A 26817-nucleotide genomic window follows, 5' to 3' on the forward strand; every position below is an offset into this window, starting at 1 on the left:
ATTCCCCCACCTATGCGTTTCGGACAGTAAATGTCCCTGGTCACGGTTAACAAACATTTGTCCTTTGTTTATTTCACCTTTTTATACCATAGACACCATATGGCAGTGTTACGTTGCATTATGGGTTTGGTAGTTTTTAATAAATGCCAGTTTCTTTTGAGGCTCATCCTTAGCTTTTGACAGGCCTGTGTTCGACATTTTTGAGACCGTATGGGACATGATTACTCAGTTGGCAATAATGCCTATTAACTGGATATATTTGCTAGGCTAAATTCCTAAATTGTCATCTTAAGATCGCGTGTTAACCGCGTTTTTTGACTGAGTGTCATTAAACAATATTGGCTTAGTGCCTTTATTTGATTATTGTCCACTTGAATCATCCATGTCGATCTACTGGTCTGTCTTAGCTCGGATGCCAATTAGTTATATAAAATTGTTTAACATGTCTTTTGATCGTGTATTGTTCAAAGTATAGATGATAATACATCAAATTTATGCTGGTCCAAATTCAATCGGGTTACTGTTCACCTTCAACATCAACATTTGCAATGAGTCCTTTATTGTTCATAATTCATCAGAGTGTTTTAAAAAAAGATACAGAAATAGGATCATTGATAGGAGACAGACCACGGTTAGTGGGAACTGTGATTCAAATCTTTTTTAAAAAGCACCACAACACATTATCTGAAGAACAGCAGTTAGGTAAACAAAGGAAGGGCCAACACCTAACCCTTCACATGACTATCACACAGCCTTATCAGGCTAAAGAAAAAACGAAATACGTCTAAATTGCAAGGGGTCAGTGTTTTTGAAACAGAACACCAAGATAGAAATGTGTTCCAGGGCCCTGTGTAAATCTAATTTGTGGAAGGGCATCTGGCAGAGAGTATGACAAACACCATCTCGACTAGCAAATTAAAAACATTTAGTTGTTGCTGCTCACTCTGTGTGCCTGGAGGTGAGGGTTTGGACACTCAGATGGAGGACCCTACCGTGTTGTTGAGACTGGTAATCCTCCCGAAGAGGCATCCAGCTAGGAGGATACCAAATTCTCCTGACTCAGTCTGGTAAAAAGAAGGACTTTGGCCTGGACTAGATTGACCTTCCCCAGAACCCAAGGCGGTAAAGGTGGGAAAACATACAGAAGTCTGCTACTGGTGTCAAACGAGGGGCACTGGATTGAAATCTCGATGTATACTCACTGGTTTGCTTTTGTAGTTTCAAAGTATGATTTAGGCCTGGATCAGGCTGGGGTAAGATCAACATCAAATCAATGATCTGCACCAGTTACGTCTGTACCAGCATAGAAGAAACTGCCTTGGACCTGGAGCTTGATCTATGCCTCAACCACAACCCCCTTCTTGTGCTCTGTAACGCCTAATGGTCCTGAACTACCTGGGGATGGATGAAGGCACACCTAGCGCCAGACTTAGTACAGTGCCTAGTGCTCAAGCACCAAAGACAATTCACGTGGTTCCATGACCGAAACCCGCTTACTACGTTCTTCCAGTGTTTGAATGCTGTTGAATTTTGTGGGCACATCTTTCCCTAGAACACTGCAAAAAGGTTTTGAGTCGCCAGACAAAAACAACAAAGGTGGGAGGGAAGCATCAAAGGCCACGAAAAGAAAGATACTTAAGTCGCATGCAAGGATTGTGCTCAAATTTACAACTGTTCGGCGATGTGCAATCACCACAAAGCACAGTCTACTGGTACACAGGAGCACTGTTGAAGAATTCTCTGAAAACAGTCTGCCACATGGAGATATTCTAATGGTGATGAATCTGATGTTAGAAGAATCCATCAGAAGTAAAGTTTTAGAGCACAGTATCTAATTCATGAAAGGGTGATAATTACATAAATAACAATCAATGGTTTATATTTCTTGTTCATCATTAATACAAGTAACCAGAGATGAAAACATACCTATTGAAGTTGTTTTACCAGACCACCTCAGGCGGACACAATTATATAATTTACACCGTTTGAAATAAACAAGTCAGCAAGGTCAAATTCGTCATGCTCCCTTAGGAACATTAGCACCCACTCACTACTCACCTTTAGATAAGAGTTTTCGAAATTTCTGCGTGGCTGACAACTGCTGCTCTGGGTTGTTTGAGAAAATCATTTCAATCATATCAGCAGTAATGGTGCCAATCTGCAGATTGAAAGGAGAAGTTAGCTAAAACAGTGATGTGAATCAACACTCTAATTTAACTTCCCTATAGGCTGGGGTTAATCTTAGAAAAGGTTAAATGTGCTTATACAATGAATGCTCAGCAACCTACCAAACTTCTCCACATCATGTAGACTAACAGGTCTGCAACCAATAAGTGAACTGAACACAAATAGCATAAAGATGTAGTCTATGTCCCTTAAGCAATTATCAATCATAACAGGTTTAACTAAAACCTGTAACACAATTAAAACCCTGTTCATTAACTAGAACATTTTCTGTGCCTAGGATACCAATGGCCTCAAAGATATTATGGTCAGCACTTTGGGATGAATAGCTCCATCTTTGCAGGAGAAATTACTTTATAAAGCAAAGACTGGCGTTATTGCAGACAAGAACATTAGACCAGCCGCCACATATGGAAAGACCAAATAAGTAGCAGATTAGAAGCACTAAGTTATATTGGCTCTTATAGACAGGAGGAAGGAGCATGCATGACCACAAACAATGGCAATCAGATTAACCCACAGAACTAAAGAACTATTGATCCATGTGATGCACTTGTTTTTAAAGACCTGGTTGAAAGATTTAGGAAAATGGCTTCCCAGGTGTTCATGTTGTAGGCCGATCTCCGGCTTTCTTAGGAGGTTTAGCAACCTACCTTTAATCAACTTGAACATTGTTTCCATATTTGATTCCTACTGTAGCAGTCAGTGAGTATGAGCAGACTGACTTATTGGCTTTGCACACTGTGTTCATTATTACCCTACTCCTTTGGCATAAAATGAGCCTCTATAAACAGGTATCTGCCACTCATCCTCCTCACTTTTTACTGCACCTTTCCAGCAACACGTCACAATGACCTGGTCCAGAAATGTCCAACATAGGACTGCTGTAATAAATTATTATGGTTGGTCTCAGCAGTACCGAGTGCCTGGCAGTATGCTACCAGATCTGTTAACCCGCGGCCTCTTCACATTCTTCCACCAAAACCTAGGACTGCTGCCCAGGCTTGTTGGATTTGATTGATTTTTTTCAGTCATTCCCTAAATTCAAACTTATGGGGAAGCGATAATAAAAAGTTGACAACTCGCAGGCAAAACACCATCATAATTTCCTCAACAACCGTACTCCTAGAGTCTCAAAGGTGGCAGGTTATTTGAAGTCAGAAATGCAAGTGCCATGAACCTATCCATTCCTGAAAATGTGTTTGGTTGTTTAGAGTTGTGACTGCTTCTCAGTAAACGACAAAGGCATAACCTTGTGTTGAAGTCGCAAACAAAAAGTGGAAATTAAGAAGTCAAATGGTCTGAGCTATTATACTACCACTGCCTTTAAAAACCCCTTGCAAGGTTAAAAATCAAAGGAACTTCACACACCCATGTAAATCGTGATGCCTGCATTCATTACATGGGTTAGAAACATTTTTACATGGGTCAACCAGAGGCCCCTAAATAGGTCGTGAGCATCCAGGATATGAATTTTAGTGAAGAGAGTGAAGGTGGGCAGCTTTCAGACTTGAGGGAAAGCAGATGTGAGAGGTTGATGTAGAGCTGGAGATTGAACAAAACGTCAGCTGCTTGAAATGGTGGAACACTAATGAGACTATTATACAGAGGGACAGCAGCTAAGTGTAATTAAGAGATTCTGGACAAATGGAACAATTTGCTATCGAAGTGACTGAGCCTGGCAAAAATCTCAATCCAGAGATGGACAATTTTGGCAGCAGACAGCAGGAATGAGGAGGGTACATTGTTATCATCAATATCATCACTTCCGATGTCGCACTGATGTTACAATGCTATCATAGAACATGCCATAAGTGATGTAATATGGGAGGTCATCAGCACTGAATGGCGAGGGCACAAGTTCTAGCTTCTTCAGTTAGTTAACCAGTGAATTACATGTTTTTTTAGTTTAAAATGTAAAGATGTAACTGACATTTTCGTCTATCATGTCATTTTGACAGTTTGTGTTTTTTTCTTTTTTTTCCTTTTTAAATCTGGTTTTGTGGGAGGAGCAGGCAGGCTAGTAGGGCTGGGGCCAAAGCAGTTGTCGCTGTGTTCCTCATCTGCAGCGTTGTTTTCTCTGCTTGTCATCTTAGGTCGTCAGGAACTAAAATCAGGGTTCAGGGCTGACCCCTAAATACTGTATTTAGGGTGTGTTTTAGGGGTCCTGAGGTAGTAGCCTAAGGACTGCTGACCTTAGGGTGACCACACCCTTGGTGTGCTCACCCCACTTGAGGGAGTGAGCACATTCCCTAAACCTGATTGGGAGATGCCCCCCATCTGCAAGATGGCGGGCATTGAGGAGTGGGCTTCACCTTACCTCCCTCACCTGAGGGGTGGAGTTGGTGGACATACCTCAAAGCCAGCATCTCCACTACATCACATAGGGAACCTTCGGACAACCTGATAACTAATATATCCACTTTGAATAATTTCCCCATCATTTGCCCTTCTCAGAATTACTGACTCATGTCCCATCCGGTTCCTCTAACGATTGCTGCCCCCACCCATATTATGAGGGACGCCCTCTCTGTCTTACCACACAGTGTGCTACTCTTTCTCTATGAGTCTCTCACGCAGGGCAGGGTCCCTAGTGCCTTTAAGAACGCAATAGTGGTCCCCCTACTCAAGAAACCGGGGGCTGACCCAGCGAACCCCACTACCTATCGGCCTATCTCTCCTTCCTTTTTTGGCCAAGTTCTTAGAGGCTCATGTCACTAAGAGCCTATCCAACTTAATCGAACAGACAGAATAGTTAGAGTCGCGTCTGACAGGCTTTCGGCCTGCGCACTCCGAGTCTGTAATTCTGGATTTGCTCGACACTATGAGAGCCAGTGCTGATAAGGGTGGCTCTCAGGCTTTGGTGCTACTGGATTTGTCGGCTGCCTTCGACCCGGTCGACCATAAAATTCTGCTTGATCGTGTCAAACAGTCCGGCATACAGGGCTCCGCCTATAACTGGATTACATCCTTCCTAGAAGGTAGAACCCAAGCAGTCCGTCTTGCTTCTTTCACTGCCCCTAAGATCGTGACTTCATGCGGAGTCCCACAGGGTTTGTCCATTTCCCGACTCCTGTTTAATCTATACCTCCGGACTCTGATTCATTCCTTAAAAGATATGAAGGTAACCACCTTTAACTCTGCGGACGACCTCCAGCTCGTCTTTACATTAGACAGTTCCTCTGACTCCATCCATCAATTTCAAACCACTATGCTTCACATCCAGAGCTGGATGGACCTAAACCATCTAATACTCAACCCAGGCAAGACCGAAATAATCTTGCCAGGGAAGAGTGAACTTTCATGGGGTCCACACTACTGGCCGACAGAACTGGGTCCACCCTCCCCCGCCCGCCCCTTCCTCATCTGTGAAAAGTCTTGGGGTCATTATCAACGCATCAGACCTATCACTCAGAGGCCAAGTGGGGGCAGTGGTTTCGTCCTGCCTATTTCAGCTACGCAGGATCAGGAAAAATGCCCACCTGCTCAACCACTCAGCCCGGATACAGGTGGTGATTGCTTTGGTACTTTCTCGCCTTGACTTTTCCAACTCTCTCGGACTTCCATCATGCCTAATCAAACGCCTCCAAATGGTACAAAACCAGGCCGCCAGGTTAATTCACAAGCAACCCAGATGGCTATCTGCTAGACCTCAGTTGGACAAACTTCACTGGCTTCCTATTGCCCAACGTGCTGCCTTCAAGTCAGGGTGTATAATTTTCAAAGCCCTGCACGGCAGGAGCCCCAAATTTATTAGCTGCCTGATAGCAAGGCACGCTCCACACCACAACTTACGGTCCGCCCATCTTCAACTTTTGACCACCCCCACCTTCAAGCTCAAAAGCCAGGGAGGGTGCAGGTTCTCTCACCTTGCCCCAAAATTCTGGAACTCTTTGCCACTAGCAATCTGAAGAGCGACAATCTACTGGAGTTCAGAAGGCTGCTTAAGACCTGGCTGTATGAGGAAGCACTTGCGTAACCGGTCTCCGTTTTGACATTTGCCTGATCAGCGCCATGAAACCACTTGGTGACCGTGCGCTCTATAAATTCCTATTAACATAACATTACATAACATAACCTCCTGGGCTGGCTAACGTTTCCAGTCTGTCATCCCGCCGAAAAGGGGGCGGTACTATTACGAAAATACATGGAACTGTGCCGAGCTCCATGGTACCACGCACTGCACAGTTCCCCCCTCCCTTTGCCCCCCCAAACATGTGTTAATTGACCCCTCCCTCCGGATCTCCCTGGACAAGAGGTTCAGGATACTTGTACCCTGCCCCTTATTCTATTTTCTAATTATTTTTTTCAGTTCACAGATATACACACAGTCAATGCAAAGGTCAAATTCCACACGATTACCAAACTATAGTTTCAGTACAGTAAGAACCCACTGCGTATTGCATCACAGACTTCATAATAGTCAATTTTGGGGAAACCTATTAAGTTCATACTAACATGGCCTTTTTAATGGCAATATCTTTACTATTACAACCCATAAAAAAACAAGCATGGTGTTAATCATAATATTCACATCTGCCGCCAGTCACAGGATATGAGGATCAAGCCCCACTGGAGAAGCCAACTCTTTGCCACTCCCTATTGTATAATGTAAGCAAATTTCATTTATCAAGAATGGACTTGTACATGTGGTCAATGATGGAATCTATGGTTCCAGTTCAGATGGTTAGCTCACAAGAAAAGTGTTTTATTACTCAGAACTATGGCTCTAGTTCAAACATTGACGAGAATTAGCAAGAAAGGGAATACTGGTGTCCCAGGCTGGTCAAGGAGGAGGAAAGTAATTATTTTGCAGATGGGGCAAATACTAAAAGATGCATAATCCATTTAAATTTCCACTTAAATTTCCGCTTTTCAAAAATCATTTGATCAATTTACACGAACCACAGTGCTTTGTACAATTTAAAACTTATAATCAATTTTCTGGAAATCTGTTTAACAGTTTTGAAAAAGTTGAATATCTTGGCGGTTGAGTTTGCAAGCCAGGTTTTTTACTGTAAATGTTTACTTACCACTTGCAAGGCCGCTTCATGTTTTAACATTTTTATAGAAGAACAGATTTTGGGAAAATTATTCTTTATGACTTAAAACGGCATTCCCATCAACCGTTTGTTATCCAGGTTATTCCATTGTCTTTCTTAGACAGAGGAAACTGCCTTTAAAGCTAATATTTTTTATTAAACCGAATTTACATGTAAACTTCTCTAGATTATTATTATGACAGCATCAGTGCGAAATTCATCAGACAGGAAGTTAATAGAAAAGAGTAAGAATTGGGAGGTTGCACAAATAAGCAAAGGCCAGCAAGAGAAAATGCTGGCAACTAAAAACATGCAATGGCAAAGCCACTAGGTTTCTCCTAGGTAAGAGCTATTGGTTTTGCCAAAGTCTTAACTATGCTGTACAGAAGCGTTGCAGCTGTTAGCAGAGCGGCAGCTGGGTTAGAAGTAGAAAAGCACATTGCATACCGAAAAGCTTATATAATAAAAACAAATTGTGCACTGCAAAAAGACACAGAGGAATACATATACATTGACCATGTACCAGTGCGAAGCCAACACAAGAAAGGTAGGGAAGTCTAAAGGAACTAATCAATTGAATGATTGCAAATGCGAACAACATAGGAAACAACTAATGGTATGCTGTGGGCTGGTTGTAAGCCCACAAAACTTTAAACAATACGTTTTGCAGTACAGCGTAATAAGATCTGGCAGTGAACGTTATGCTATTTAACCTGACCACATGCCTCCAACTCCCTCAATCCACCCTAGAGTATTTTTGCATAAAACCTTGTTTTTCTGCAGTTTAGGTCCTGGGTACTTAGGCTCTAACTGATTCTTTCAAATATTAAAGTACACAAAAAGTTATGGATGGCATGCTCGAAGTAATCTCAACCACTGATAATTTCTCTGTGTCGCACCAATCCATCCTTATTTTGCACACCATGCCACCCCAGTTTGGACCCAGAGATATGCACATCAGTCTTGACCCTCTCCAAAGTGACAATCCAGCCCGAACTGCCAAGCCAGCTCCTCCCTGAACCGAAACACTAGCAATCCAGGGCCGGTTTCAGCCTTGCTGGGCCCAAACTGAGGTGGCACGGTGGGTGAAAAATGATGGATTCGGTTGCGGCCTCGAGCGATGGTGTGTGGCTGTGATTAATGCAAGCATTGCATCCATCACTTTGTTTTTTGATGCCTTCAAATATGAAGCACTTCAAATAGACTACTGCTAGCATGCAATGTTATTCATTAAACACAAATGCAGTTACACCCGAAAACATGATTTCCACCAGTGTTTCCCCCCAGAGAAGGGAAACTTTACCAATATCAGAAACCTGGTTGTAGCCATGCATCCATATCATTAAAAAAATGCTGTCATCACAAGTACCACAACTTTATCAATCCTATCGACTTTATCAATTCAACATCTCTGGTTGGTAAGCCTTTCAGTGCGGGAACAATCAAACCAACACCCAACACTGTACTTACTGCAGCAAGATCCATGTTATTGATTTGTGCTTCATGAAATCCTCCATCCGACATGCCTTCTTCCTCGGTTTCTTCTGCACAGGCAACATTTCTTCGTTTGAAGAGCTGAAAACATAATATTCGAAATACTGATATTTAATCAGATTAACTAATTACGAACCATAATAAAAGACAACTTAAATTGTGGCTTTCAGGTGACAAGTATTTTTCAATACAAAATTTTGAAAAGTTACATACTTATAATAACTATAGGGATTCAGCATATTCACCAGAGTGCATTCATAATAGGGCTCTAACTTAAGGATGGAAGGAACCAACTGCGGTAAACTTTAAATGTCATTGGTGGTAGTCATTCCATCAGGCCCAACTTGTATGATCAAAGCACTGTAATTTGAACCTGAAGACTCTCCCCTAAATTCAAGAAAGGCCGGAGAGAACATATGTATGTCAATCTATAAATTTATTGAGCACTTGCTAGATCACCAGGCACCAGCCGCTGTAGTTGAGCCATGGTAGGAAAGTGATTAGAATGGTCTTCCCCTCTGTAAAGAGTAGGATGTGTGCCCTCAAGAGAGGATTTAAGTGGTCCGAAACTTAAAATGGATTAGGCTAAGCCACCAGAATGACTGAATCGGAGGTGCTCTGAAATTTTCAGGAGTTTCAGAAACAGACGAGTCAGGGTAAACACACAATGTTACCTACACCAAAACAGGAGCTGGGATCCCTGACCCTCCTGAAAGTAAACAGAACTCTGCTGAAAATAAAGCAGGCAGCAAGCGCCTTTACGGATCGGCACCCCCAGGCTTCAAGTCGGAGTCAATGTTCTATTCTCCCGATATGAGCGTAGCGATCAACCCAATATTGACCAGTGGTTCTATTGCCATCAACTCTTGCAATTTAAGAGGTCAGCAGCAACATGGCTGGGGTGATGACATGCTCTCGAACAAGAAAGTATTGTCATGCTGTTGACTTTTAAGACTATGAATATCCAGTACATCACCACAGGAAAGAAAATGATGTGGACCGCTTTCGGTTTCAAGACTATTGTCTCATCATCCTTTTTCAAACTCAAAGCCATAAAAAAGATCCTCCCTTTTCTTTCCCCTAACTCTGGCAAAACTTTGGTCACCTCATTTGTCATGTCCTCAGTGGACTATTGCAACGGACTACTGGTTAATGCCCAAAGCAAGGTCATCAAAAGGTTGCAGTCCATTCAAAACGCTGCGGCCAGACTGCTTTCCGGTACCCCCAAATTCCAACCAATCGCCCATACCATCAAAAACTATCACTGGCTAGCAGTCAAAAACATAATAAAGTTTAAAGCTCTCTGTATCGCCCACAAAGCCTCTCACAAACAGGGCCCGCAATTTCTTCTCAACCCTTTCGCATTCCATGTTCCCAAACGATCACTCCGCTCAATGAATACGTCTATCATGACAGTCCCACGCACTAGAACTGTTGCCTGAGGCGACCGCAGTTTCCATGTATCAACGGCCAAGCTTTGGAACTCCCTTGAACCCGACGTTAGGTCTGCCCCCACTCTGACCATTTTCAGAAGAAAAATAAAGACATGGCTCTTCAACCAATAACTCCTCTCTCCTACCCCCCTCACTCTACTTCATCCACAGCGCCGAGACTCCCTCGGGCAATTGTTCACGCTCTATAAGTTGCATAAATAAATCAATTAAATAAATAAGATGTTTGCAGTGAGGGACCCATCTGATAGACTCAACGTACTGAAGTAAAGATTCTACCAGAGTGTGACCCTAACCAGGATGATGAGCAGGAGCTAAGTAAGGAGAACACCACCAGAAGGGTTGGGGCGTGGACTACCAGTTCAGAGTTAGCACCTGCAAGGTGCGGACATATGAGAGACTGTCCGTCCAACAGAGAACAGTTTCACAAAGAAAAACACTTTGCACTTGGTTGTTCAGAAGAATTATTGAAGGCATAATTTGTAGAGAAATATGTGGTAAAGATTATTATTTATCTCTATTACTGTGGAAAAATAAAGGCGGATAGGAGAAATACAATACAAAAGCGGTCAAGGGACATTTGGCCAGGACAGTTTTAAAGCAGCTTTTTTGGACATTCTTCTGTACCACTCAGTAAGGCGTCTTTTTGCTCGGTTTTTCAAGCTCATGAGTTATGTCTCCATTAGCAGATTCAGCATAATGGAGATTGAGGCTTAACTCAAGTAGGGCAGGTTTCTCCAATGTGATTTTTGCCAATCTTGGCTTTTGCTGACTGTGCCGTCCTGAAGCAGTCTTCAGTCGTGAAACTGCTTCCTGCACTAGAGCCAGGCTGAGTGAAACATGATATGGTACCACTCCAGTTTCTTGATCTTGGACAGTTATTAGAAAATATTGAATCTGCTCTACTCTATTTATACTATAGTAATCCTTGCCAGGTATTTCTTTCAGAAACATTTTTCCAAATAAAATGTAAGTAATGTAGTAAATCCATAGCCATCACGGAGTTAGAACTTTCTGGTACTTCATGCTCCATCCAGGTAACCCGTCCCTGAAACTTACAAAAGAAAACCGTTTAGCCTTGTGTCTGCATAACAACTTTGGTCTCCTCCTTGATCCAGTATATTTCCAATGATTCCTGCTTTCATCTATGTATTTTTTCTTCTGGAAAGTTCCAATTGTTTAAACTGATCTGCCTCAAAATCTTGGGATTTTTTTGCCCCAAGATCTGAATTTTTCATCAGTAGTTAACCAGTGGCAGACTGAAGGAGATGGAACTAGAGGGCAGAACGAAAAGAAAAAAAAGACATCTCTTACCTGGCTTGCACGCCTTCTCTCCGACCGACCTCTACTTTAGCATAGGCCCAGCCAACTCCCTTAACCAATTCTGGCACTGCTCTCATGCTGTGAGAGCAGCACCAGAATCGGATGGAGTGGGCTAGCTGGACGCTCCTTAAGGCCCTTTAGGTCTGTGCTTGGTCTCCACCCAGCTGTTTAAGACAATTGGTCAAAGTTACATGCAAACTTTGGAGCATCCAGGCAGCCACTGCTCCTGTCCTCTGCTGCCAATCTGCAGCAGAGTACACGGCCAGCATGTCTCTGGGCAGGCTGGATGCTGAAGTGCGATGAGTGCGCACATCGGAAAAATGAAATGGCAATGAAATCTTTTCAGCGCCATTTTATTTTTCCTGCGAGGCACACAACAGGCAGGAGGGCGATGCTTCCCTGCCCAAGTGAAGAAACCGCCGCTGTAGTTAACATTCTGGTTCTGAACTTGGAATTAGCAGGTGCCAGGATATATCTACAGACTAGAAGGCACCCAATAGAAGACCAAAATCTGACAGCTTTGTAAATGTACAGGAATTTATATAGCGCAAATCACCAAGCGGTTTCTAAGCGCTTGCTTAGGGAACCCGTCCTGGTATTCCCCTGTGAGATAACCCCAGCAGGGTATCCGCAAGGTGAAAGCCAGGCATCCCGCCGCGAGGGGCCGTTGTGGAGATTAAGCAAGCTATTGCCCAGAGTCGCAGAGTGTGAACCCGTGAATCGAGTAGGCACCGGAGCGAGAATTGTCGAGTCCATGGACATTTTAGGACTCAAGACCCCGCCGATCCGGGAATTGAACCCTGGTCCCTGGCTGACCTCTGCTTCCAGGTCTGCCTCCTCTAACCAGTGAGCCACACTTCTCTTCTTGGTTTTGTTCTTGGGGGAAGGGAAAATGGGGTGTTTATACAATTTATGCTATTCATTTATTCTGACCTGGTAAATTCTTAAATTTGTTATTAGATTTTTTGGGGAAAACTAAATACAATTAAATCGCTTCAGCGCGGCGCAGATTCCTGCGCTGTGCTGACCGTTCCATTGGGCTTATGGAACCATGACGGAACGGTTCCGTCATGAGCACAGCTCAACCGACGCTCATGACGGAACCGGGCGAAGACACTAAGGGCAATGTTGAGCGCATGCTTCGAATTCAATTCTTGATAGAGTCACGCTTAGATTTCACCAACATTAAAACTATTCTTATAGTTCTGAATCAATGCTTAAAACAGCGCACGGCAAATGTTATGTTCATTGCAAAATGCGATTACATAATTTTATGCGGACTCCAGAGCTAAATTCAGTGCCATGACAGATCAGAAATGGGGATTACCATGATGAATGGTGAAGGTAGACTCAGAAGCCTCTGGTGACCGTCCTGTCCTGCACAGAATCGGCCGCTCCCCGCAATTCCTCCTGGTATCGTAGCGCTTTTCTCCACACTGCCTGGGCTTTGCTTACATCATTTAGCTCATTTAGCTTCGCATTGCATCTAGCCTCATTTCATAGCGCCGCACTGTGCATAGTGTCTAGACGCTACTTGTGATCTTTAACTTCTTGTAATCTCGCCGCATTGTGCCTGTGATTAGACGCTTCCTGCGCAGTGTCTGCATTTAATTTTGCCTCATTTTAATAGCGCTGCACTCCGCTTTAACGCGCTGTTACTATAGCGCTGCTGTGTGCTTGTATTATTGTGCTCACTGCTCCTGACCACTGTTGTTTACGGCTGCTGCCATTTTGTTGTTTGTGTAGTCCCAGCCCATTCCTCCAATCACGCTCCCGCCTCCCTGCTGACCCTCCCTCGCCCCTCCCCCTCCACTATCCATATATGACAGATGCTTTTGCGCGTAGCGATCGCGCCCCAGTCGCGCCGAAGGTGCGCCAACGGTAAGCCCGTCTACGCCCGTCCGCGCCAAGCCCGCGCCCAGCGCCAGACCCCCTGGCCCCCGTCCCGCCCACCCCACCCGCATTACATACACCGCCTCCACCCTCCTAGCCCTTAACCCCGGCCGACTCCCCAACTGCGCCCAAGCCGCCCCCGGACACACCCATGGACCCTTCACATGCAACTCCTGCAAGTATGACGGCACCAAGACCAACTCCTCATCCACTAACACCAAACAGAGACCTGACACCAACCACCTGAAGTGCATCCTGCTCAACACCCGCTCGGTCCACAGACACGCCATCGACCTCTGGAATCTACTAGACACCATCTCTCCGGACGTCGCATTCCTAACAAACATGGATGAACGCCTCCTCAGCCCCAGACATCACCATTGCCATCCCGGAAGGCTACAAGATCATCCGAAAAGACCGCAACAAGCAAACAGGAGGAGGCATCGCTATCGTCCACAAGAATTCAATCCGCATCTCAACCAGCTCCGACGTCAACCTCGCTAGCGCCGAACACCTTCACTTACAGATCCACACCGACCCCAAGACCACACTCAGAGGCACCCTCCTCTACAGGCCACCATGACCACGTGCACAATTCAGTGAAGACATCTCTGACTTCATCACCCCACACGCCCTCCCCTCCGAGGACTACATTCTATTGGGAGACCTCAATTTTCACCTGGAAAAAAGCAACAACAGCAACACCACCGCCCTTCTGGACAATTTCGCCAACCTCTGACTCAAACAACTTGTTAATACCCCCACTCACTACGCAGGTCACACACTCGACGCTATCTTCACCTCCAGCAAACATATCTCCTTCAGCCACACCACAGCTCTCCCTTGGACGGACCACAGCTGCGTTCACTTCATCTACAATAAGATCGCAACCCACAACCATCCTCAACCTACTCTGCGAAGAAACTGGAACAAAATCACCATCGACCAGATCTCCTCATCGCTTCTTCAAAACCCCCCTGCCCACTCTTCGAACCCCAACCAAGCAGCCATTAACCTCACCCAATGGCTAACCAACAGCGCCGACAACCTAGCACCCCTGAAAAAACGTCAAATCAAACTAGGCAACAAAAACGCCCCCTGGTTCAACGATGATCTTAAGAAATCCAAGAAACTCTGTCGCTCCCTTGAGAAGGCCTGGAAAAAAGACCCAAACACCAGCACCAGGGACGCCTTCAAAAACGCCACCCGTCTACATCACCAACTGATCCGGACTGCCAAGAAAGCCGCATTCAAAGACCGACTAGACAACAACGCCCACAACAGCAAAGAACTATTCAACATCGTCAAAGAGTTTACTAACCCCGCTGCCAACTCCAACGACATCACTCCCTCTCAAACCCTTTGCGACTCCCTAGCTTCGTTCTTCCACGACAAAATCGCAGACATCCACAACAGCTTCGACAACCAACCCGGAGACCAACCCACCCAACCTTCTGCCGCACCTTCACCCCCCTTGAACATCCTTAATGAATGGAACCCAATCTCCACTGAGGACACCATCCGCCTGATGAACTCCATCCACTCAGGATCCCCCACAGACCCATGCCCTCACCACATCTTCAATAAAGCAGATTCCATCATAGCACCACACCTCCGAGACGTCATCAACTGCTCCCTCAACTCCACCACCTTCCCGGAAAGCTGGAAACACGCCAAACTTAGCGCCCTTCTGAAAAAACCCACAGCTGACCCCACCGAACTGAAAAACTACCGCCCCATCTCGCTCCTTCCATTCCCGGCCAAAGTCATCGAGAAAGCTGTCAACAACCAGCTCGCCGCCTTCCTCGAAACCAGCAAATCCCTCGACTCCTCACAGTCCGGCTTCCGAGCCAAACACAGCACTGAGACCGCACTCATCGCAGCAACAGACGACATTCGAACTCTACTGGACAATGGAGACACAGTCGCCCTCATCCTCCTCGACCTCTCCGCAGCCTTCGAGACAGTCTGTCATAACACCTTGATACAACGCCTCAGAAACATCGGAATACAAGGAAAAGCACTGGAATGGATCACCTCGTTCCTTGCCGGAAGAACTCAGAGAGTCCGCCTCCCACCATTCAAATCAGAGGCCACTGAAGTCATTTGCGGCGTGCCACAAGGATCCTCACTCAGTCCCACCCTCTTCAACGTATACATGAGCCCCCTCGCGGCCATCGCATGCCAACACAACCTCAACATCATCTCCTACGCTGATGACACTCAACTGATCCTCTCACTCACCAAAGACCCTAACACCGCCAAAACCAACCTACATGAAGGAATGAAAGAAGTAGCCGAGTGGATGAAGCACAGTCGTCTGAAACTGAACTCCGACAAAACAGAAGTCCTTATCTTAGGCACCTCCCCCTCTGCCTGGCACGACTCTTGGTGGCCAGAGGCCCTTGGAAAAGCACCCATCCCGACAGACCACGCACGGAACCTGGGCGTCATCCTGGACTCCTCACTCTCGATGACCAGACAAGTCAACGCCGTTTCATCATCTTGCTTCAACATTCTTCGTATGCTCAAAAAAACATTTCGCTGGATCCCCACCGAAACTAGAAAAACGGTCACTCACGCACTGGTTACTAGCCGCCTGGATTACGGAAACACCCTATACGCCGGTACCACCCCAAAACTTCAGAAAAAACTCCAACGCATCCAGAACGCATCAGCCAGACTCATTCTAGACATCCCGCGTAACGACCACATCTCTGGTCACCTGAAATCCCTCCACTGGCTCCCCGTCAATAAGAGGATAACATTCCGTCTACTAACCCACGCACACAAAGCACTTTACGAACTTGGACCCGAATGCCTCAACACACGACTGTCCTTCTACACCGCCCCCCGCCAGCTCCGCTCCTCCAACAAAGCCCTTGCTGCTGTACCTCGCATCAACAAAACCACCATGGGAGGAAGATCCTTCTCCTACCTGGCGGCTAAAACCTGGAACTCACTGCCCATTCACCTTCGCCTCACTCAGAACCACCTAGCATTCAGAAAGCAACTTAAAACCTGGATATTTGACAAGTAATCCCCCACCCTTTTCCAAGCGCCTTGAGACCCTCTGGGTATGTAGCGCGCTATATAAATTTTTGAATTGAATTAAATTGAATTGGACAATATGGTGTTTCCATAAGTGCACTAAGGGACGACTGACAAAACACTAGATGAAGAAATGGCTCTACAAGTACTTAGTACAGAAAAATCAGAATTGACTTGTTCCTCAAACTATTAGTATTTAGGTTTTTCATTGAACAAAATATTATGGATTATGGCTGTCCGATAAAGAAATAATTCAGGAAGGCGACAGTGGTAATGCAGGTTTCAGATCAAGAATTGGAGTTACTTTCGTTGTGCCTTACTGGATGAGTGTACGGAATCATTGTACTGAGTTAAGCCAGCTGCCAATTTGAGAAGGATCTGACCCAGTATCTTTAACTTCAAGGGAGAAACTGGCTGAGATAGTGAAGCACTAGACCTAGTGAAAGTCATCCAACCTCTGCCCTTACACATGTATATTTCCAACCCTCTTTCAAAGAGTGTGACCAGCTCCTATACTCCTTAAAAGAGCAGCCTTTCTACCCTCAGCAGTGGTTCCTCTGATGCACACAGGTTAAGAGGTGGACTGCATAGAAGCAGCAGGCAGACCACAGCTTCCACACTACTGATCGGATCAATAAGCTATGTTGATTTAGGTACAATGGACAGAAACACTTCCCTCTATGAGAGCAAAGTAAGCCTTCTAGGACTAAGGACAAAAGACTATAGAGTCAGAGGAAAGGCACTGAGACCTCTTGGCCACTGTGATGCCTGGGGTGTAAGTCTGATCTTTCCCCTAAAAGCACCTTATTTTAGATGGGAGGGTGTGGGCATGAGGAACACAGTCCAGCTCCTGGAGACTTGGAGCAAAAGAAGGAATGTCTTGAAAGGCCTTCATAAGCTACAAAAAAAAACGAATCTGCCCAGTACTATCTGAATAGCCCTTAGGTTTGTCTGGCAGCGGGCCCACATTATACGGTTGGCTTTAAGTCCAAAGACTCCAATGATGCCCACCTATGCCCAGATACTCAGTATTAATGGGGTTGGAAGTGAAGTATAAACGTGCAGATCTTCTGGCAATAGTTTGAGAGCAAGCAATTGTAAAGGTCAAACATATGCCGCAGGTATAGCTTATAGCCAGTCATGAACCTGGTGTTGGTAGGAGTTAGAGACCCTCCAGCCCTAAGCCAGAAAATACATTTTGCCACCATGTCCATTTGGAAGATGAAGTCATGACTGCAACTGCACACAACAGTCTGAGCTAGAGGGTTTGGAGTTCGAACCCTCTTTTAGTGTGGTTGTCCAGACACCGAAGATAGCTAGAACCAGTGTGTCTTTGATCACAGCCTACGAGCCTGCTTAAGGACAAGGGATTCTCGAATTAGTGCCAGCTGTAACACGTGAAACCAGCTACACCACTGCACTGGTATCCTCTTTTTCCATCATGGGCCCTGGTATCATTGTAGCTAGAGCCCAGGTTAGTACCAAGTGACACAAGTTGGTTGGGTTTAGGTCCTAGTATATTAGTAACAGTCTAGAGGTCAGTGCCTTTGCCAGGTTCTAGGCCCCTCAAGTCAAGGCAGGACTTAACAGTTGCATAAAAATGAGCTTTGCCCATCCTCCCCCAATGTCCTTTTGGGGTATCTGGGAAAGTACAGTTGAAATGACAGATAGAGCTCAAAATCTTGGATGAGGCAATTTCCAGAACCGGCATTAGCAGGGAACAAAACTCCAAGATTGAGAATGGATGAAAGAAAGGGCAAAAATCCGACCCATGATCGAAAATGGATTAAGTATGTAGCTTTACCTTTTTTTATCATGGAATTCAGTATTTCTACACATTAGAAAGGAGTAGGAAGTTCACTCCAAATTCAGACACGGGATGAATCAAGAAAATACAATCATGTGTACACTTTATAGAGAAAAGATTAACCATAGATATTTAGTAGATGCAAACAAGCAGAACCACTGGTCTTGCTTAAGGCTTCAGACAAACCATCTCGAAAATTACTTAATTCTGTCGAAGGAAAATGTTACTTACCAGTATGCATCTGTTCTTGGCATGTAGAGCTGCAGAGTCTCTCACTGAGCATTAGATCGCCACCTGGTGTTGGGCTCCGATGATTGCATGTTGTCTTGGAAGAAGTCTTTGTAGTCACTAGATAGGTGACTCCTCCCTTGGACAATAGTGCGCATGGGCATCGACTCCATCCATAGATTGTTTTTCGCCATGATGGGAAATGATGGAGTTAGTAGAAAGAAAAAAGGGATGTCCATGTGTGTATATCTAATTAAGATAGAACTGGAACAGATACAGGTCCCAGGGAGGCGGGTGGGCGTGTAAGACTCTGCAGCTCTACATGCCAAGAACAAATGCATACTGGTAAGAAGCATTTTCCGATCGAGACATATGAGCTGCAGATCTCACACTGAGCATCGATTATACAGCAGTGTTTCCCCTAGCGGTGGTTACCTGTATCTGTTGCAGTCGTTTGAAAGAGAGTTTTGAGGACAGCTTGGCCTACAGCAGCTTGCTGCTTTGCTTGCACATCAAAACAATAGTGTTTTGTGAAGGTATGTATTGTAGACCATGTTGCTGCTTTGCATATGTCTTCTAGAGGAATGTTCCCCAAGAAAGTCATAGAGGCTCCTAGTTTGCGTGTGGAATGCGCCCTAGGAGGAATTGTTAATGTATGTTTTGCTTTTTGATAGCATATTTGTATGCATTTTACAATCCACCTAGCAATTCCAGCTTTGGCTATGGGGTGGCCTTTATGTGGTGGTGAGAAAGCTACAAACAATTGTTTTGTTTTTCTAAAGGCTTTGGTCCTGTCAATGTAATAGAGAAGGGCTCTTTTTACATCTAGGCTGTATAGAGCTCTTTCTGCTACAGAGTCCGGGTTTTGAAAAAACACGGGCAACTCTACTGATTGGTTTAGATGAAATGGTGTAATGAATTTAGGAAGGAATTTTGGATTTGTTCTTAGGACCACTTTGTTACGGTGCAATTGTAGAAATGGTTCTTGTATAGTGAAGGCTTGAATCTCACTCACTCTCCTGAGAGGTAATAGCAATAAGGAAAGCCGTTTTCCATGTGAGGAATTGCAGTTCACATTTGTGTAAAGGGTCAAATGGGGGTCCCATGAGCCTGGTAAGAACAATGTTTAGGTTCCACACTGGAGAGGGTGGTAACCTAGGAGGAAGGATTCTTTTTAATCCTTCCATACATGCTTTAATTGCAGGTACTCTAAATAATGACAGATGTTGTCTATTTTGTAGGTATGCAGCAATGGCTGCAAGATGATGCCGTATGGATGAATATGCTAGATTACATCTTTGTAAGTGTAGAAGGTAGCAGATGATATTCTGGATAGAAGCATCTAGGGGATCAATTTAGTTATTGGTGCAGTAAATGGCAAATCTTTTCCATTTTGCTACATAGCAAGCTCTAGTAGTAGGTCTTCTGGCTTCCTTAATGATATTCATACAGTCTGGTGGTAGGTTAAGATAACCAAACTAAGACTTCAGGAGCCAGGTCACTAGATTCTGGATGTCTGATGTCCCCATGGTTCTGCGTTAGCATGGATGGTGTCAGACACAGTCTTTGGTGTGGAACTAGAGAGAGTTCTAGCAGCGTTGTGAACCACGGTTGGTGTGCCCATGTGGGAGCTACTAAGATCATTTTGAAAGACTGTTGCCTTAGCTTGCGCACTACTAGTGTTATTAGTGGGAGTGGCGGAAAAGCGTATGCAAATCTGCCTGACCAGTTCCTTCATATCGTATTGCCCTTGGACAACGGGTGTGGAAACCTGGCGGCGAAGGTTGGGCATTTTGCGTTTTTGTGTGCGGCGAACAGATCAATGTCTAGATGACCCCACTTGTGAAAGAATGGTAGGAGAACTTGCGGATGTAGTTCCCATTCGTGAATCAGTTGTGTCTGCCAACTTAACAGATCTGCTATCTGATTGTGAACTCCTGGAAGGTGTTCTGCTAGTAAATATATATTTTGTGGAATGGCCCATCTCCAAATGTTCTGTGCAAGCTGGGACAGTTGTAGAGAGTGTGTTCCCCCCTGTTTTGTATACAGTACATTGCTGTCATGTTGTCCGTCTGGATTAATACAGCTTTGTTTAGTACGTGTACTTGGAAAGACTTGAGCGCTAAGAATATCGCTAGCACCTCCAGGTGATTGATGTGGAGCACTTTTTGTTGAGCGGTCCATCTTCCTTGGGTTGTATGGTGTAGGACATGGGCTCCCCATTCTGTTAGGGATGCATCTGTTGTAAGTACTATTTGTGGAACAGGTTCGAGGAACTGCCGCCCTCTGGACAAGTTTTTGGTGTTCCACCACTGCAGAGAGCGATGTCTGGGGCTGTCTACCAACACCAGGTCTGTAAGTTGTCCTTGAGCCTGGTTCCACTGATGTGCTAGGCATTCTTGCAATGGGCGCATTTGCAGTCTTGTATATGGCACAATAAAAATGCACAATGCCATCATGCCTATTAGTTGCATGAACACTCTGGCTGGGAGAGAGTGTTGGTCTTGAAACCTTGTGACCAAGGCTTGAATGCTCTGTATCCTGGCTGGACTGGGATAAGCTAGAGCTGTAGACGTGTTTATTGTAGCCTCTAGGTATTGAGGTACATGAGAGGGCTGAAGATGTGACTTGGTGTAGTTGATCGTGAACCCTAAGTCGTGTAATGTCTGAATCGTTTGAGATGTGTGTTGGACACATGATTGAATGACTTGGCTTTTAGGAGCCAATCGTCTAGGTATGGGAAGACATGGATGTGTTGCCTTCTGAGATGTGCGGCTACTACTGCTAGGCACTTTGTAAACACTCTTGGTGCAGTTGTGACCCAGAATGGAAGGACTTTGAACTGATAGTGTTGTCCTTCTAGTACACACCTTAGATACTTCCTATGAGAAGGATGTATGGGAATGTGGAAGTAGGCGTCCTTGAGATCTAGTGTAGTAAGGAAGTCACCTTGTTGCGACAATGGGAGCACTTGTTGTAAAGTGATCATATGAAAATGATCTGAGTGTATATACAGATTGAGGGGCTTGAGGTCGAGAATTGGTCTTAGTGTCCCGTCCTTCTTGGGTATTAGGAAATACAGCGAGTAAACCCCTGTTCCCTGATGTTGTAATGGGACTATTTCTATTGCGTCTTTTTAAAGCAATGATCGAACCTCCTGTTTGAGCAGCGCGAGATGGTCTGCAGACATTGGACGCTGTCTGGGTGGTATATGTGGAGGGGTAGCTGTAAGTTCTATGCAGTAGCCATACTGGATAATCTGTCTTACCCACTTGTCTGTTGTGATGAAATTCCAAAAAAGTAGGAACTGTGTTAGTCTGCCCCCAACAGGAGTGGAATGCTGTTGGGGAAGCAGAAGGAAGTCACTGTTTTGCGGTGGGAGAGGTTCGATTGTTATTTCCTCGACCTCTTCCCTTATTGTTGTTGCCTCTATAGCCTCCTCTAAAATATCCTCTATTGGATGATGTTTGTGTATTGGTTTTAAAGGAAGCTGAATTGTCTGCTCCAGCTTGTTTGGAGCCTCCTCTATAAAAGGAGCGACAAAAGGAGCCTCGTGCTTGGGTGGATTGCAGAGCTCCCATAGATTTGGCCCGATCAGTGTCCTTTTTCATTTTTTCAAGTGCTGTGTCTACAGCTGGTCCAAACAATTGTTGTTCGTTGAATGGCTGATTTAAGATAGAGGTATGCGCCTCTTGTTTAAATCCTGAAATGCGTAGGCATGGATGGCGTCTAAGGAGGACACAAGTGTTTATTGCTCTAGATGCAATGTCTGCTACATCAAGTGCGCACTTGATTGAGGCATTTGAGATTAGCTTACCCTCTTGGATAAGGTCATTTACTGGTGTTTTATATTGGTCAGGTAGATGTTGTAAAAGTGTTTCTAACTGATCATAGTGAGCCCTGTCATATCTTGCGAGGAGGGCTTGTGTGCTAGCTATGCGCCATGTATTGCTAGCTTGGGCAGCTATTCTCTTGCCTGATGCGTCTATTATTTTTGATTCCTTATCAGGAGATGGTGCTTCACCTGATGTTTGGGAGTTTGCCTGTTTTCTTGCGTTTGAAACGACTAGGGAATCTAAGGGTAGCTGTCCATTAATGTAGGCAGGATCCCCAGGAGCATGTCTGTACTTTTTTTCTATTCTTGGGTTTATGATCCTAGCTCATACAGGATCTTTAAACACTTCTGGTGCATGCTTAATGATCCCTTTAATCATAGGTAGTACTTGGACTGACTTTTGGGACTGTTCAAAAGTATCTAGTAAGAAATCTTCTTCTGCCTCATCTGAGTGCATTGTGACACCATGATATATGGCAGCCCTACTGAGCAAGTGTCCAAAACCAATATTATCTTCTGGAGGAGATGGTTTGGATGGATATGTATGTGGGTCAGGAATATCTGGTACATCCTGTGGGTTTGGGTACTCCCAGACTGGCGTATCACTTGGGTAGGGAAAAGGCTCACCTGGGCCTCCCCCCCCATGTTATACTCATCATTATTCTGAGGAGGTGTATGTGGTGGTGATGAATGAGGAGGAGCATTTTGAGGTGAAATGTTTACAGGAAGAGGAGGTGAAAGAGAAGGAGGTACAGGAGAAGAAGGGTGCATAGGTGATGTGGCAGAATCCTCCTTGACAGGCACTGGAGGTGTAAGTGCTGTATCGGACTTCCTCTTTCTGTGCGGCATAGTAGAAACATGTCCTATCTGTGGATCAATGTAGATCCTTTTTTGTAAAAGATCAGGATGAAAAAGCTCCTCTTCTGGAGGAACCACTTTTGGCGCAGATTTATTCGGTTCCGGGTATGGTTGTTGCTTGTCTTTAGCCTTAGGAGCTGTTGTAGAGTCCTTTGGCGTAGCTGTCAGCACCGAAGATATTGTCTTTGGAGTCGAAGCCTGGTTTGTGGGCTTGGAAGCATCTGAAGCAGGCTTTATAGGTTTCGGCACCGAAGATATTGTCTTTGGAGTCGAAGCCTGTTTTGTGGGCTTGGAAGCATCTGAAGCAGGCTTTATATGTTTCGGCACCGAAGATAATGTCTTTGGAGTCGAAGCGGTTTTTGTCGGCTTGGAAGCGTCGGAAGCAGGCTTCATTGCTTTCTGAGCCGTTTTGTCTTTAGGAGTCGACTGTTTTGGAGTGTCTTTCGGAACCGGGACTTCTTTCGGTTCCGTGGGAGCTGGTGGTATTGGCACGTGCAGTTTGCTCGGTATGGTTCTACCGGAAAGGCTTTAGTATTTTCTTCGGAGCCCTGGCTCGATGGCGGGGCTTTTGAAGTATTTTTTCGGTCGCGACTGGGCCCCGGAGGCGGAGTGCTGACCTTTGCCTTCGATTTAGGTGTTGGGGCTGGGGTAGGGGAAGTAGTACTCACGCGTTGACCCGAAGGTATGGAGTCATCGGAGTAGTCTGCCTCAGATACGATTTGGAGATAGTCGGAATCTTCCTCTGGGACGCATGGATCTTCGAAGATATCCACCGGTTCCAGAGCCGATCTCTGCGTATCGTGTCAACAGGCTCTCAGATCTCGAATGGTCTTTAAGATCGAAAGGATGCGCAGGCTGCACAACTGGACTCGTCTTGTTCCGGCGATAAGAAGAAGTTACAGACCTCGTGATGGTCACTGTGTAGAAATTTTGCTCCACACTCGGGGCATCTCTTCAATGGCGTCCTTTCCATGAGTTGTAGGCCTCACGGTGTGGATAGGCCCAACGGCCCGCGTCGACGACCGGAGTCGAGCTGGTGAAGTCGACAGTTATTGATATTGAAAGTTGTTTGTCAAAGTTTGAGTACGTTTTTACGCGTCTAACTACTTGAAAAGTAGATTTTGGTGCGGAAAAGTTACATCCGAACCCAGTGGCGGAAAAAAACAATCTAAGGATGGAGTCTATGCCCATGCGCACTATCGTCCAAAGGAGGAGTCACCTATCTTGTGACTACAAAGACTTCTTCCAAGACAACAACAACAGGCAATCATCCGAGCCCAACACCAGGTGGCGATCTAATGCTCAGTGTGAGATCTGAAGCTCATATGCCTCGAACATTAAGTTTCCTCAAGCTGTTTGCTCACCTCATTGAATGGGAGGGCATTGAGACCAACAGTGTCTGCATCAAAGAAAGCCTTGCCTTTGCAAAATGTCGCGCCTTTGGGAATCTCTTTCTAAAGGGCACACCTTCCTTGCTCTCACTTGTGGAGAAAGCACATGCAGGGGACTAGATAGCAAACATATAGGTCTGATTCTTTGCTGCAGCTAACCTAGGAAAAGCGAGGCAGTTTTAAGTAAGAGCAGAATGTAAACAGACAGCTGTTTTAGATGCTCAGAGGAGGTCCTCTTCTTCCTTGTGCACTTCCATGTTGATCATTGTGATGCAGCAACTGTTAAAACAATTGCCGGCTGATGTTTAAGAAGATTTGTGTCACCTTCCCCCTCTCACCCGCCCATCCCCCCTGCTCCCCAAAGGAAAGTTTCTCTACAGCGAATGGAGCCTAGACGTCAGCAAGTCACCAGCAATGTTCGGCAGTAGAGGCCTACATGTCAATGTTCACCAACAGCTGTAGTGAGGTCATCGCTTTTTTGAGAGAATGACATAAGATATCACAATTAGTTTCTCTGCAGTGCAGAGGTGAAGGAAACTTATTCTGGTTCTTTTTTGGGGGTGGAGATGTTTTCATCTGGCTCAGTTTTGCCAGTAGGTAAAGCCTATGCCTATCCTTCAAAGTGTATGCCACACTGTATAACATTAGTAATGAGTATACTTCTAAAGGCAAGCTGACATAGTGGCCAAAGGAACAGCACCAGAGGGAAGTTAGTTGGGAAATTTTGAGCAAATGTCAAAAAACTTTTTTAGCAGTTATCCGTTCAAATATGAAAGGGAATACTTGCTCAAATGAGAATAAAATAGTAAACAGCTTACTGACTCTCCAATCATGGTGGGGCATGGAGTGTCAGAATAAAAATAAACAACATTCATTGCTTAATATTTATTTTCTAAAAACAAGTGTACAGGGTGTTTTCAGACAAATGTTATTAGGGTATGGCTCAATATTAAAGGACATGTTTTAAAAAAAAAAATCTTCAATTATGTTCTTTTGCAACATCAATTTAAAATGAGCAAAGAGGGTTTGCAGATGTGAAGAGAAATTACACTGACTGGGAATATTATTATTTTTTTAAATCCCTTTACGGAGAACCAGAGTCTCTAACGTCGATGTACGTTTGTGTTTTGAACTACTCTGTGTTGAAAGAGGACTGGTAATCCTCCTTCAGACCTTGGTGCCGATTGCTGATGTCAGATTGGCAGTCATTGTGGTTGCCGAGGCTTTTCGCTGCACTGCTGGAATACTTGGACACGGTTACCCTTGAAATTGTTAGCGGGAAAAACCTCTGCCATAGGAATTACCCAAGACACTAGGGAAACATTACTCAGCCCCAAGGTCTCCAAAACCATGGAGTCCCATTCCACAAATGAGAGCATATAACTTGTAACAAATAGATCTAACTGCAGCCTGGAATTACACCTAATTTGGACACACTCAAGAGCTGCTCTCTGTCTTGGTAAGCAGAGGAGGGTTGGCGTATAATGCGACCTCTTGCTCACAGCAAACAAATGGAAGACGCACCGCACCCTCTTTATGGTGGACTCACAAGAGGCCTTATACCAGAGGGATGAAAATGTGCTCTGCTAAAGGATTCAGTTGCAGGTATTTTGCAAATTGAGAGGACAGTATCTGTGGGACAGGGAGGTCAATCTGAGAGACTACCTGCAAAATCAGGGGAAGGGAACCGAGTCAACAGGACAAATTACTCCAATATTATACTTTTAATGTTATATCTGAAGTAAAACAGTTCCGTTTACCTCAATTGCCCAAATAAAGATTTGAAAGGAAAAATTGGATACATTACTTGATGGAATGAAATGACAAGATTGGAAGGGGAAAGAATCAGTTAAGTAAAAAAAAAAAAACACTCCCCTCAGATTTAGGGAAAGGGTTCAGGGAAGGACCACACTTAAGACTGTGCCAAACATAAAAAACCATGTTATGCCACCTCAAAGACATAAGTTCTCAGGATAATAAATCAGAGTCAGATCCATTATAACCATCAAATGCACTAGTTATATCTAGTTAAAAATGTAGTTACATGAATGGAATCCGTTCAAAATCCACCTGTCCGATACTCACCTCTTGCAATACAAATGAGTACAAGCATTTGCAATGCAATAGGTCTCGCATTATTAAAGTTAGAGCTATTGGCATTGTAAATGGCAATGCCTTTTATTTATGTTTTTGCTTTTAAAACAAATAAAAGGCATTGTCATTTACAATGCTAATAGCTTAAACTCTCGCAAAAGTGAGA

General features: G+C 44.7%; 1 protein-coding gene across 1 annotated transcript in view; it reads right to left on the minus strand.

Annotated features, from left to right (window-relative positions):
* Positions 1–26817, minus strand: part of KPNA1 (karyopherin subunit alpha 1) — a 205752-nt gene that overhangs the window by 134222 nt on the left and 44713 nt on the right. The window contains exons 3-4 of the mRNA XM_078656634.1: positions 8697–8801; positions 2059–2158 (exon numbers count right to left, since the gene is read on the minus strand). Of these exons, the coding sequence (XP_078512760.1) occupies positions 2059–2158; positions 8697–8801 (205 nt within the window). The remainder of the gene's footprint in view (positions 1–2058; positions 2159–8696; positions 8802–26817) is intronic.

This window comes from Lissotriton helveticus, chromosome 8 (genome assembly GCF_964261635.1).
Source record: "Lissotriton helveticus chromosome 8, aLisHel1.1, whole genome shotgun sequence".
Lineage (NCBI taxonomy): Eukaryota > Metazoa > Chordata > Amphibia > Caudata > Salamandridae > Lissotriton > Lissotriton helveticus.